Source organism: Strigops habroptila, chromosome 12, assembly GCF_004027225.2.
Source record: "Strigops habroptila isolate Jane chromosome 12, bStrHab1.2.pri, whole genome shotgun sequence".
NCBI lineage: Eukaryota > Metazoa > Chordata > Aves > Psittaciformes > Psittacidae > Strigops > Strigops habroptila.
The window spans coordinates 4,665,071-4,677,820 of NC_044288.2; the positions used below are offsets into that span (position 1 = coordinate 4,665,071).

General features: G+C 50.6%; 1 protein-coding gene across 5 annotated transcripts in view; it reads right to left on the reverse strand.

The window, feature by feature from the left end:
• Positions 1 to 663: 663 nt before the first annotated feature.
• RPS6KA1 (ribosomal protein S6 kinase A1) overlaps positions 664 to 12,750 on the reverse strand; it is a 39,424-nt gene continuing 27,337 nt past the window's right edge. For all 5 annotated transcript variants that reach the window (XM_030505211.1, XM_030505213.1, XM_030505214.1 and 2 more), the window contains 19 exons: positions 12,318 to 12,399; positions 11,952 to 12,032; positions 11,080 to 11,159; positions 10,371 to 10,477; positions 9,772 to 9,809; positions 9,498 to 9,640; positions 8,905 to 8,975; positions 8,567 to 8,655; positions 8,290 to 8,354; positions 7,228 to 7,330; positions 6,813 to 6,940; positions 6,231 to 6,356; positions 5,679 to 5,768; positions 5,304 to 5,462; positions 4,932 to 5,093; positions 4,294 to 4,370; positions 4,055 to 4,172; positions 3,516 to 3,653; positions 664 to 3,073 (listed from right to left, as the gene is read on the reverse strand). In XM_030505211.1, coding sequence (XP_030361071.1) covers positions 2,951 to 3,073; positions 3,516 to 3,653; positions 4,055 to 4,172; positions 4,294 to 4,370; positions 4,932 to 5,093; positions 5,304 to 5,462; positions 5,679 to 5,768; positions 6,231 to 6,356; positions 6,813 to 6,940; positions 7,228 to 7,330; positions 8,290 to 8,354; positions 8,567 to 8,655; positions 8,905 to 8,975; positions 9,498 to 9,640; positions 9,772 to 9,809; positions 10,371 to 10,477; positions 11,080 to 11,159; positions 11,952 to 12,032; positions 12,318 to 12,399 — 1,980 coding nt within the window. In that variant the 3' untranslated portion in view covers positions 664 to 2,950. The remainder of the gene's footprint in view (positions 3,074 to 3,515; positions 3,654 to 4,054; positions 4,173 to 4,293; positions 4,371 to 4,931; positions 5,094 to 5,303; positions 5,463 to 5,678; positions 5,769 to 6,230; positions 6,357 to 6,812; positions 6,941 to 7,227; positions 7,331 to 8,289; positions 8,355 to 8,566; positions 8,656 to 8,904; positions 8,976 to 9,497; positions 9,641 to 9,771; positions 9,810 to 10,370; positions 10,478 to 11,079; positions 11,160 to 11,951; positions 12,033 to 12,317; positions 12,400 to 12,750) is intronic.

The window sequence follows — 12,750 nt, forward strand, 5'->3', positions numbered from 1 at the left end:
AGTGGGAAGCAGGAAAACAGCCTCTCAGCTGGGTCAACCTCTTTACAACAGAAAAGTTGCTGCTTTACCCCCAAAAGAGGAAAGTTTAACCTTTCTTATACAGAAGCTGTATTATGTGGAGCTGTTCAATACTATTTGCAGGCTCCTTGTCTATGGATTAACACGCTATTTCCTCACAGGCTAATTCCAGGTTGACTCCACTGTTCGAGGCTGGATTCCAGGATTTTTGCTCCCTTGAGCTTCCGTATAGAGGTACAGGACAAAATCCCAAAGGTCAAGTCAACTATTAAACACCTGAGATAACACAGTTTTCCTTGTAAAGATTTCCTTATGTATGGAAGTTAAATATGTTTTTGTCCCTTTTCAAACCAAGACGAAGATAACTCTATATCCTCTTTGTCCCAACTTAAAGCTGAAGGACACAAACTCTTGTGAGAGCAGATTGTTGGGTCTCCTCTAAGACACAGGCTCCCCGCAACAGGCACTAGAGACCCAGCCTGCCACAGGCCCAGTTTTCCCCTCAAATAACACAATTCCAGTTAAGATGACAGCAGTTGGTCACAGCTGTATTTTGGCCAAGGTTTAATACTGTTCAGGCCAAAAGCAGAAAGGGAAGGAGAGGGTCCACCCGACCTGTTACAAACACCTCCAGTTCTCACAGACAGAAAGATCAACAAGTCAATTTTTATTGAGGACTGGAATTAAAAAAGTAACAGCACTTGGTTGATTCGGAACTAAAGATCAAGACTTATTTTTACTTACAGATCACTCAAAACAACTTGGTTAGAAGCACCCCAGAAAGCAAAGAACAAAGAGCCCTCCCTTGTTCACTCTGCTCTCCGAAGTGACAGAGGTCCCAAAGCTGCAGCTGCACCAAACACAAGGTTCCTCTGCTCGAAGACCCCAGTGAGGCAGAGGGGTTTGACACCCCAAGTATTGCCTTATGGCCAGGCAGAGCCTGCAGCAGCTCTGGGCTGCTCTCCCTGCACCCACAAAGCTCTGCACCCAAAAGTGCCCACACACCTTTGAGTTGTCACCCATTGGCCTCACACCAGCACCATTACAGGGAGGGTTCAGCAAAGGTTGCAATGTGTTTCCTGCCTGGTATTTGCAAACATTTACCATTCTGTACAAACAAGCCACCAGCCAAGCAGGGGGAACATTTGGTTTAAGACCCGCCCTCACAGTCCATACCCTTGAGAGAGGTTCACAGTGAGTGGTGATCACCACCAGCACAACCAACCCCATCCACTGTTTCAGACCCTTAAAGCACAATGTAGGAAACAGTCTGAAAACAGGTCGAGTGATCCAGTGGGAAGATCCAGCGGCACTGGCTCCTCCTCTCAGCACTGGACACCAGGGAAGTATTTGGAATAAATAACAGAAAACCAAATTGTGACTATTTCACCTTCTTTCTGGCTGCTCCAGGGATGACAGCAGGACCTGCCTGGATGAGGGTAGAGAGGAGCGAGCTGTACATCTCAGAGAAGAAAAATTAAATGGAATTCTCCATTTTAGAGTAACTGGGACTAAGAAAAAGAGGAAAACAAAAGAGAAAGTTTCCCCTCTAGTCATACAATCAGCCAAAAGTAGCAGAAATTCATGTGAGAACCTTTGCTGGCTTCGGTCACAGCCTGGAGCAGAGGAGCGTCCGTCTGCAGTCCTTGGAGCTCTCCAGCCAGCACCAAACCAGGGAGCTCCAGCACTTCCCTGCAAGTCAGAGTGGGTCAGGGTTGATTTCTAGCACAGTTTGCCTCCAAGTATTGGTTTCTATTCGCACTGAAATGTCCTGAGAGTAAGAAATTGCCCTCCGCAGCCCGCGTCTGACCACCTTTCCTGTTGATTCCTGCCTTATTCCACAACTGGATCTAATTACTTCCTACTGCAAAGGGAGGTATTGCACCTGAGAAAAGGTGGTGTAATGTGCAGCCCTACGAAAGTCCTGCTGCTTTTCCCATCACAGGGGCAGATGAAAAAGCTTTGCAGCTCTCCCAAAAGGCAGCAAGGATCATTACACCAGTACGACGTGGGGAAGTGACCCGGGTCGCTTATTCTGCAGCTAAAAGTCAGTCAGTAAAATAACATCAACTGAATGACACGTTTATTGTAGGATTCAGAAAGAAACCCTGAGCTGGAGAACCAAGTTAAAGTAAAAACGGGTGGTTTGTTTCAGAGGTTCCGACTGAAGGAAAAGAAACCCAGAGATGGCAAAAGCAGCAGCCAGAGCAGCCCAAAGCCTCGGCTTTGCTCAGGAGAAGGTTCCTCTGACGTCCCCACCTGCGCGGGTGACAAGCTCCCCAGGGAGGGATGGGGAGAACATGAAGATGGGAGGGCAAAGAGGAGGGATGAGCCAAACCCAGCAGGTTCTGGGCAGGGGGAGCACAAGAAATGGAGTCTGAAAAATCGACCTTAAACACTCACACACAACAAGGGAAGGGGAAGGGGAGGGAAGTCCCTTACAAACATGAGTGCTGCTGGCAAGGAATCTGCAGGGTTGACTTTGGGAAGAGCATCCAAAGGTTCAAGGGAGGAAAAAGCCCAAAGCCTAAATCCCAAACGTGATGCAGTCCAGTCTTCCAGCCGCAATGGTGTTGGAGAGGATCAGTTCCAAGAAATGATGTAGCTACAAAGAAATACCTGGCCCAACACAGGGAGGGGTGAATCAGAGCTGCTTTTTAGTGCCACTTGACATCAGTTATACATTCTAGTTCTCATATACACAGATGGATGTCTTTAAAAATTGACAATTTACACTTCAAAAAAGTTTTACAGTGAAGTTCTCTCAGCAAAGATCAGTCCACACAAGGAGGAGCCCAGTCTCAGAAACAGGAAGGCACTTGGCCTTTGGAGAACAAGTCCTCAAGGGAGCTCCAGTGCAGGCATTGACCACCCGACCTCCTGCCCCCCGTCTTGGGTGGGGGCGCACAGCCTGGCTGCAGCCCCCCCAGCCTCACAGTGTGGTGGAAGGAAGTTTCTTCACCCGTCTCTGTGCCAGGATGGAGGATTCGATGGGCTTCAGCTGGGGGCTTGGCTTGGAGCTGTTCAGTGCAGAGTATGTGGCAGCCATCGCCCCCTTGGAGAGAAGGCACGAGAGAAGTCGTTTAGGTCTTGAAGAGGTATTTCAGACTCATGGCTTCACAAGAGGAGGCACCAGAGTAGCCAGACCCACATAGAAAGCCAAAGGCATCTTTCTTGTTTTGAGCAACTTGATCTAGTTGAAGGTGTCCCTGCTCATTGCAGGGGGGTTGAACGATGACCTCTGAAGGTCCCTCCCAACCCAAACCAGTCTATGATTCTATGATGCTTTTTCCTTTAAATCTCCCTCCATACAACATGCCATTAAAGAACATCCCTAGGTTTTCCTGTCCAAAACGCAGCTTCTCGTGTATTGCCTCCCCTGGCCTCAGCCCCTCCAACCTCCCATCCTGCATTGCCCGCACCACCATCACCACTGCTCTCCAAAGAGCCCAAAGGTACACGAGGAACCAGCTGAAGGCCCAGCCCAGACTTTGTACCTTTACAAGCTGAAGGTCCTGGCGATTCAGCTGGCTCTGGGGCAAGCTGTCCTTCTTTGTTATCCACGGGTGCTGCAGGACCTGCTTGGCTGTCAGACGCTGGTGAGGATCTACGTGAAGCATCTTTGATACCAGATCCTAGAGGCATCGTTTGGGAAATTAGAATTCAGAAGATTTCATACTTTAAATGCAGAAATACCACTTGTCCACCCCCAAATTAGGATTTAAACTCAGAGGCCAAGTTTCAAGTCCCCAGACATCAATCTCTTGTATAAAGGATGGTTTTGGTGGGCCTGGGAGGTATAACACAGCAACAAACCCTACATGGGTCAAGCACGAGGTTGGTGTTCCATGCAAATAGTCACAGCCAGAGCTAAAACAAAGCAGGGAGACACATGCTGCTGTGCTTGGGATAGCAGCCATGCTGCTGGTTTTCTCCTCGAGTCCTCCCTCCCCAGCCTGCTTTAAACCTGCCTCTCAGAACTGGCTGTGCTTGATCACAGCCCTTTAATGTAACGCAGACAAATATCAAACCGTACCTTGGCCATGTCAGAAATAGTGTCCCAGTTGCCTCCACTGATATAGAACTCCCCGCTGCCTATCCGGGTCAGGATCTCTTCTGGAGTGTCACTGGGGTCATTTACAAACGGAGTGCAGCTGGGGAGAGAAGAGAGAGCAGTTGATTTACTGTCCTGTGACCCAGGCGGGGAGCACCTCCAGGGAGCAGAGACCAAGGAGATATCCAAGTGTTCCCCTGCGGCGAGACAGAGGCACTTACCCTGCGAGCATCGTATAGAGCAGCACTCCCAGGCTCCAGATGTCACAGCCCTCGTCGTAGCCCTGGCGTTTTAGTACCTGAACAGAGCAAGCAAAGGAAAACCAAGAGTGTTTGGCTTTTGTCATTGAGCTCCCTTCAGCTTGCGCAGAGCAGCTTGACCCCTGCATGAAGTCCATCTGCAAACTGCTGGAGTCCAAGACAGCAACATCTTGGATTAAAGATCAGATTTTGGTTTCACGGAACAGAGGAACCCCTCAGGCACATCAAAACGAGTGAGAAAGAAGCCATGGTCCAGTGTGGTGACACCGCATGCACGCTCCGTGGCATGGTGGATCTTTTTCCTTCTTCCCCACTAAGATAAATGAGTGGAAAATCAGCCCACCTCTCCTAGCAGGTAACCAGGAAGGGAAGCAGCCTAGAAAATCACTGGGATTTTAAAGCATCAGTACACTAAGGAAACCTGCTCATAAGGACAGTACGAGCTGGAGGACTGCACTGCAACTGCACTTGAGATCCCCTATTTGTTCATTACTACAAGTAGTATTTCTGTAATTACCTCTTCCAGGACACAGTATGCCAGAGCAGGGGAGCACAGCCAGGGGAGGGACACGAGAGCTGAAGGTCAGTAAGGTGCTCACCTCTGGTGCCACGAAGTTTGCTGTATAACAAGGAGTCATGAGCAGGCCGTTCTCGGCCCTCAGCTGCTTGGCAAAGCCAAAGTCACAAATGCGGATGCTTTCGGGGTTTCCTGACTCATCCACGTAGAGAATATTGCTGGGTTTCAAGTCCCTGTGAACCACCTGTGGAGCAAAGAAAGTGCCATTCTCAGATGGGTCTCAGGTAAAGGTCTGAAACTGCATCAGGACACTCAACCCCTGCTCTGGCCCCACATCTGGCTTGCCAGGACAGCAACATCAGCAAGACTAAGAGTCCTGAGAGGCAGAGTTACTCCCTGGAGGAGACGGATCACGGTGCAGTGCCAGACAGGCTCCATGTGTAACCATACTCACCCCTTGGGAATGCAGGTACTCCACTGTCTTACAGAGGGTGTGCAGGACTGAGCTGGCTTCCCTCTCCGAGAAGAATTTCTGCCTGAGGATTTTATCCAGCAGCTCCCCTCCTCTCATCAGCTCAGTCACCAGGAACACGCACTTCCCATCGTCGTACACCTACCAAAGTGAGGACGAAGTGGGTTGGCCAAAAAGTGCTTCAAGAGTTTCCTTTTGTACTTTTACCACCAAGAAGCAGGCGGAAATCAGCAATGCAGAGCGATACAGTGAGCAGGGCTGCAGGGTTGCCCATGCTGGAGCTGCATTCTGCCCCCCAGGAGACCAGCCTGCACTTCCTAACCCCAAATAGAGGGAAGTCATGGGAGTCACACTCACATCTTTCAAGGTGATGATGTTTGGATGCTGCCCATAGCGCAGGAGGATTTCTATTTCCTCCGAAGGGTCTCGCTTGCTCTTGTCAATAACCTGCAGGAGTATGGACAAGCATTAGCCACAGGGGGGTGGGAAGGGGACCAGGACAAAGCAAACAAGCTGAGTGTTTGGAACCTTGCAGAGATCCTGTACCACATCTGCTCCCTGTCCCCTGCTCTCTTTAGCAACAAGCTCTAGACATCCCCTAATTGCTTCATCAGGTCTGTGTCTCCAAACCCCAAAGTTTTATGTCTGGCTTATTTGCTAAACCTGACATAACCAGAGCAAGCTTTGCAAAGAAAGGTGAGATACTGTCCTTCCTCTGAGAGAACACTGCTTCCCTGCTATTCCCAGCTAAGAGAGCTTGTGCAGTTACGTGTGCAGCAGCACAGGAATTGTGTATTTAGGCCCTACCCAAGCAGGGAAAGCCATTTAATTCCTGGATGTTATTTTGGTCATTATGGGGATGAACAGAAATCTAACAGAGGGGTTCAGTTCAGATGGTAAATCTCAGACCTTGACTGCATATTCCATGTTGGTTGCTTTATGAATGCAGCGTTTACACACTGAGTAGGAGCCGACGCCGATCACCTCCTTCACCACGTAACCATCACTGAACTGGACATTCTTGCCATGCAGTTGCTGCAAGAGGAAAGGGGAGAGCAGTTGAGCTGGGAGGGTTCAGGGAAGGGTTTGTGCAATGCGATGAGTTAAGTGCAACACTGAGCAAGCTGACAGACTGCTGTCTGCTACATCCCACAGCTTCTCCTCCCGGCTGGGGAGAGGGAGGAGGAGAGAACAAGGCAGATATAGGTCAGTGGGCTAATACTGTCTGCATCTAGCACGGTGCATTTCAGTGGCACCTTTCAAACCACACATCTCCCACTAGCATGGGTCCACCTGGGGAGAGGAAAGCAGAGACTCACATTGCCCTGACAACCTCTGCACGTGACAGCCAACAGAAATGAAAGAACAACGGGATGGCAAGAACTCGGAACAGAACCACACTGCCGCAGGCTTCCCGTTAGCTCAGCTCCCACAGAGCCACGCTGGGGTATTGCTGCAGCTTCAAATAGTTCTTCCTCGGTCCCCGCGTACCTGTACAACCGAGTGTAGTGGTGCCGGGGCTGGTTTCACCTTGACATCCTCCATCAACCCCGTCGCCACGAAACTGAAGCCTCGGAAGAGCTGATGGGCTCCTGCACTTGCGGGGATGCCTGGGGAATCTGCGACAGGAGTTGAGGGACAGCTTGAAGACGGCAAGCCCTGTGGAAGCAGAAGCCTTCCCCCTGCTCCCCAGGAGCTATGGCTCCTCTTTAGTCTATTCCAGACAAGAACCACACCACACAGCACCAAGCTTCCCTTTCACACCCCACATATCTACATCTGGGTCACCTCCTCGGTGCTGCGACCACTGGCAGCACAAGCAGGAGGCAGACCTTGCCCTGCTGACACCAGCAAACAGGTATCATTTCACACAGGAAACTTTGGCTTTGTGTGAGTTCCTACAAACCTTTTGGTGTACGTGATGTATATTCTGTGTCAAAATAGAAGGTGTCATCTGGCTGCCCCACTGCAGGCTTGAAGGGGGGTTTGATTTCCCTGCGGTACAGCTTCTGCAAAACAAAGACAGCTCCAAAGTGCTCCCACAGGTCAATATACCCTCAGAAGGGTGCAAAGGCTCAGTGGGAGTGAGATTTTGCCAAAACAGAAACAGCTCCGTGGCTTAGCATTTACAGCTCAGCAGGCTGAGGGAAGACTTCGTGGCTGGTGAGGCACTTGGGAGTCAGTTTGTGGAGAAATACTACAAGTTCTATTAAATCAAGAAAGAAAAGTGTTCTATATGTAACCCGGCCCCACTCCAAAAGCAGTATCCATACAGTATTTATCTCACCAGGTTCTGCCTCCTCCTAACTCCCATTAGGGCTTTGCTGACACGTATCTCCCCAGGGACAGCCAAGGAGATGCTCTAGGAGGACATCTGTATCCCAGCACTCTCACAAGTAGCCTTTTTTAAGTGCTTCTTGAAGCCAAACTTTGAAATAAGCCTCACTGGCACTGCTGAGGTTCAGCCTAGGAGCTTGCTGGGTGCCTCGAAAGCGTTAGAAAACTGCTCTTCAAAATCCCTTTTCTTAAGGAAAAACAGGGAAGAAACAAACTTATGTGGTAGAGTAGGGAGTTGGCCGTAAGCAATTGGGAAATGCTGGTTCAGTTGTCACCTTGCTTCTCTGTACAAAACAAGGTACGTCCTTGCCAGAAATGCTTCCCTAATTCCTTCCCGCTTTGTGCAAGACAATCCTTGTTGTGCCAAACCCCAATTAAAACTTGCACCTTACTCCTGAGAGATGAGTAAATACGAACCCAGGTGAGATCATGGGCAGCTCAGGTATGGAACAGTTATTCACATGACAAACAGGATTTTAGTTTTGGGAAGGATTATTGGAACAGATGGAAATGGGGATGGGAGGCTCTCCCAGAGCTGGTCAAGCATCCTGACCGTGCTATTACTGCAGTCAGAACTGCACCGCTGGTGGGGAGTAGTGAAGGAGTTTGCTCTTATGTTTCTGATACTCACATTCCAGTCAATGGTGGAGTAGAAAGGATGGCGCTTGATCTCTTCTGCTCCATCTGATCCGGAACCTGAAAGATGCATCCATGGAGTGTGTTGCATTAAACCACAAAGCAAAGGCTGATACCATGTATGCAACACAGCCAGGTATTACAGGGAACCTGGCTGTAATTAAACAAGCCCATTAACCAAGCACAAGCACGAACATGCTGCTGACCCAGGAGGACGTGAGAGGCCCTGACAGAGCATCAGGTGTATTCAGAAACCCCCAAAAATGTCTTACCTAATCTGTTGGCTGGGTTCCTTTTGAACAGGGCTCGCAGGAGGCTCTGTGCCTCAGCGCTCAGGAACTGTGGCATGCCCAGCTTTGCTCTGGAGAGGAAGTTGTGCAATTGGTTGCAGGTTTAAAGAAGTCAATCCACAAGTTGAGCGCAGCATCTCCACCCCCAAAAGTACAATCATCTGTTTGGCATTTACACTGCACCCTTCAAACTAACTGTTGATACAAACCCGCTTGCCAAATAACGCCATTAAGTTGTGAGAACCCCCAAATTGCAACACGCTCAGGGAAAGAGCAGCAGCTCACCTCCTGTTCGTACATGAAAGAGAAACTCCTCTTACTTGAGGATGAGGGTCATCGTCTCCTTACGATCCTTCCCCTGGAAGGGCAGCGAGCCCGTGAGCATTTCAAACTGGGAGGGAAAGAGAAGAAGGGGAGGTCACAACGGAGCAAGTCTGAGGGTTGCACAGATCCCACTGCACCTTCATCTGGGAGCTCACCAAAGCTGGTAAAGAGCTTGCAAGGGGTCAAAAGCCAGAGCTCTAAAAAGACAGCAGACATATTTTCTCAGGAGGAGCTTGGTTCATAAGGTTTGCAGGAGAAACATGTTCAAGCCAGTGCCTGCTCCTGCGGGAGCCCTCGGCTTCAGGACCTACCAGATGGTGGCACTAGATCTGCACAGACATGGACATCCCAGCGCTGGGACGGACACCCTCCTGCTGCACACCCCAGCACTCACTGCGACAACAGCAGCTCTGCCTGCCCCCAGGAACACGCGCTCCCGGCTGGGTGCCCGGACAGGCTGTTACAGAGCTTTTGGGGAGCCTGGAGAACATCCCCAGGTCAGGACATCTGCCAGACATGCGGAATCATGTTGGGGTGTTTCAGAGCTACTGCTGGAGCCAGGTCCCCACACACGCTACTGGCTACGTACCATTAACACCCCGTACGACCACCAGTCAGCACTGTGGGAGTGGCCCTGGCGATTCACAACTTCTGGTGCCATGTATTCCACTGTCCCACAGAAGGAATAGGCTTTCTTCTCGTGGTCTATAGCCTCCTTACTCAAGCCAAAATCTACGTAAGAGAAAAACAGTCACTCTTCATCCATGTGCTCTGAGCAATCACACAGAGCAGAGGTCTAAGAGAAGCTCTGCGTTTCAAGAACCAACCTTGCTGGAACACAAGGCTTTTGTGAAGCCCCTTACCTGTGAGTTTGATGTGCCCTTCTTCATCCAAGAGGATGCTACAGCATGAATGGGAAAAACAACTTGTTACTGTCTGCAATGAGGGCTGAGAAGAAGCACGCAGAACAGAGGCTGGTCTGAGATGCTCCCAGAATCCAGAGGAGAAAGTTATCTGTCCCTTTCCCCCCTGCTTTAAGCTCCATCACCAAAACATGAGTGGGACCAAGAGCAGCTCCCTTCACTCTACACCCTCAACTTCACATTGAATGAATGACCCACACAGGTTATCCCTCCTTGGATCCTCACGTAAGAATAAGCAACTCATGCAGCTGGTATGCATCGCCGCAGAGGCCCAACCTGGTCCTTTTCCCTCTGAAGGCTCTCAGTTGCTTAAAGCTGGAGCCCAGAGACTGCCAAGGATTCCTGCTCAGACATGTGGCACACACATGCTGCCTCCACCACGCTCCTGGCCCTAACTGCTGATCTGAGGAGCAGGAGCCTTGTCAACTGGCACTGCCACCTTCCATCTGCCTGGCCTGGGGCATCACTCAGCTCTGCTGGCTCCAGGCCTGGGGCTGAGCTGCAGGACGGGTTCCCTGCCTCCGCTCTGCCACACGTACTTCTCCGGTTTGAGATCCCTGTAGATGATTCCCAGCCTGTGCAAGTGGTCGAGCCCCAGCGCCAGCTCTGCAAGGTAGAACTTGACGTCCTCCTCGGTGAACATGACCTGCAGGAAGGGAGAGGGAGCGGACAGGCGCTGGGGTTACAACGCAGGCGGTGGGACCGCCTCTGCTGCACCTTTCACATCCAAGTTGCTCCCTCCTGCCCTTTCATTCCCAAGTTTCCCAGGCTTCGCCTGCCATCCTGAAGTAGGAATTAAGCAGCAGCACCAAAAGAACGGAACAGATTGCTGAGCAGCAGGCACGTTTCTCAAAAGCTCTTTGTTTAGGTTCGCCAGGTTATGTTCCCAGTTGTCTTCACCTGGCACAACTTCTCCTTACGCCTCCCATTCCCTGCCCTGGCTTTGTCCCAGGGAGGTGACACAAGCAGCCAACACTGCAGCACAACATGGTTCTGCTGCTTTCCTTCTTAACGTGATGCTCAGCAGAAGCTGCTGTGGAGGTGAGACCTGCCTCCTGTGCTGCTGCTTTGCAGAGGACAGGGCTCCTGAGACACCCTCTCCTGTTGCCAGCTCTGGGCTAGCACCAGGTTGGAAGTTGTTTCCACCCCTCTCCAAGACTTCTGCAAGGATCAATTGTTTCTCCAGGCAATTAAGCACAGATGAACCCAGAGCCTCAGCAACCCACCAAGATGCCAGAGCATACCCACCTCTTTGGAAAGCCGAGTGAAAAGGTCACCTCCTCTGAGGAAATCCAAGATGAGATACAGCTTCCCCTCTGTCTGGAATGCTGAAACACAAGCCGGAGCAGGGATCAGACCCCTCCGCTGAGGGGGGGCTCCGTGGTGTTACATTAATCACTTAAATCCCAGTGGCTCCAGTTGTGCAGATGCCCTGCATGGTTACTAGCTTAAACACAGGTAGGGCTGATTATTTGGGGTAAATGAGACAGCCTGTCCGTGATGTTGAAACTGGAGCTCACGAGCAGCATCCTGGCATTGCAGATAATCCTCATTTTATGGGGAGCTGGTTCCCTTTCAGCCAGTGATGCCCTGCTGAAAGGGCTGTTTCCTAAGAGAACCACTGGTCACTTTACAGGAAAGAAGCTCTCCTCGCCTTCCTGAGTCGCAGCGTTAATGCTGCCAAGCTCTGCTTTGGCCAGTTAGCTCTGCTTTCTCAATTTATCCTCATTTAATGCTTTATGCTCAAAGATCTGGTGTTTAAACCCCTTCTCTTGGCCTGTGCTCTCTTTCCCATTCAATAGCTAGAGCAGGCATGGGACCAAAGACCTTTCTAGGAAAAGATTTGTGTTCGGGGGGTTGTGAAGGCTCCAGAGCAGCAACAACCATTGAGGGATACAGACCGATCCAGGCCTTTTCTCCATTTCGGGTATCTCCAGAAGCCTGTTAGGGACCATGAGAGGTTTCCAGCATCCTCCAAGCAGCCTGCTGCTGGATGCTTCATGCTCATCTACCTGCTCGTGACAAGCGTGCCTGGAGCAGCATCTTTCTTTATTGTGTTTAAAAGCAGCCAGTGCCTGTTTGAGCCCCTCTCCCAGTGCCCCAACTAGCTCCACACTCACCGTAGTGGAGTTTCACCACAAAGGGATGGTTTACATCCGCCAGGATGTCCCTTTCTATCTTTGTCCTTTGTCGATCACGCACTGTGGGAAGAGAGAGGAACAGCTCACAGAAAAAGGCTCATAGTATCGTGGCATCAGCCTTGTCCCCAGCCTTAAGCTCTTTAGTACCAGGCAGCTTGAGCCAGATCTTTTCCCACCTCCAACACTGCAACAAGGGTCTCTTATAGACGGAGAGAAAAGGAGGCTGTTTGGCTGGGATAAAGATACTTCTCTTCCACCCAGCTCAGCCATGGCCAGCAGTGACTGCTGTGACATCTCCCCAGCACTCTTTAAGACATGGAGGCATTGCACTTCAGAGTCTCCTACCTTTCAGTGTCGCCTTCTTGAGCACTTTCATGGCATAGAGGTGGTTGCTGTCTGGCGGTGTGATTTTTCTCACCAAGAAAACCTGAGGCGAAAGAACACCACATTTGCCAAGCACTAAACGTCAGCAGTAGGAGTTGATGCCTCCCAGAGTGACAACCTCACAGTAACCCTAAGAAGCAGCCGGCCACAGGGCTGGTAAGATGTACCTCAAGCTGTCCACGTGAAACCCCAAGAGGTTTCTGGTGAAGTGCTGTGTGTAGACTCCTCTCACCCCCTATCTCCAGCCATTATAGCACTTGTGCTTTTATACTGCACTTTCCTCCTCTCCAGTCTTCCACAGCTCTTGCTCACTCCTGCAGTTCCTGCCTGGGAGCTGTGATTTGAAGCACTGATGCTTCAGCGTACCACCAAGCCTCCTGGTGACTTGATGGTT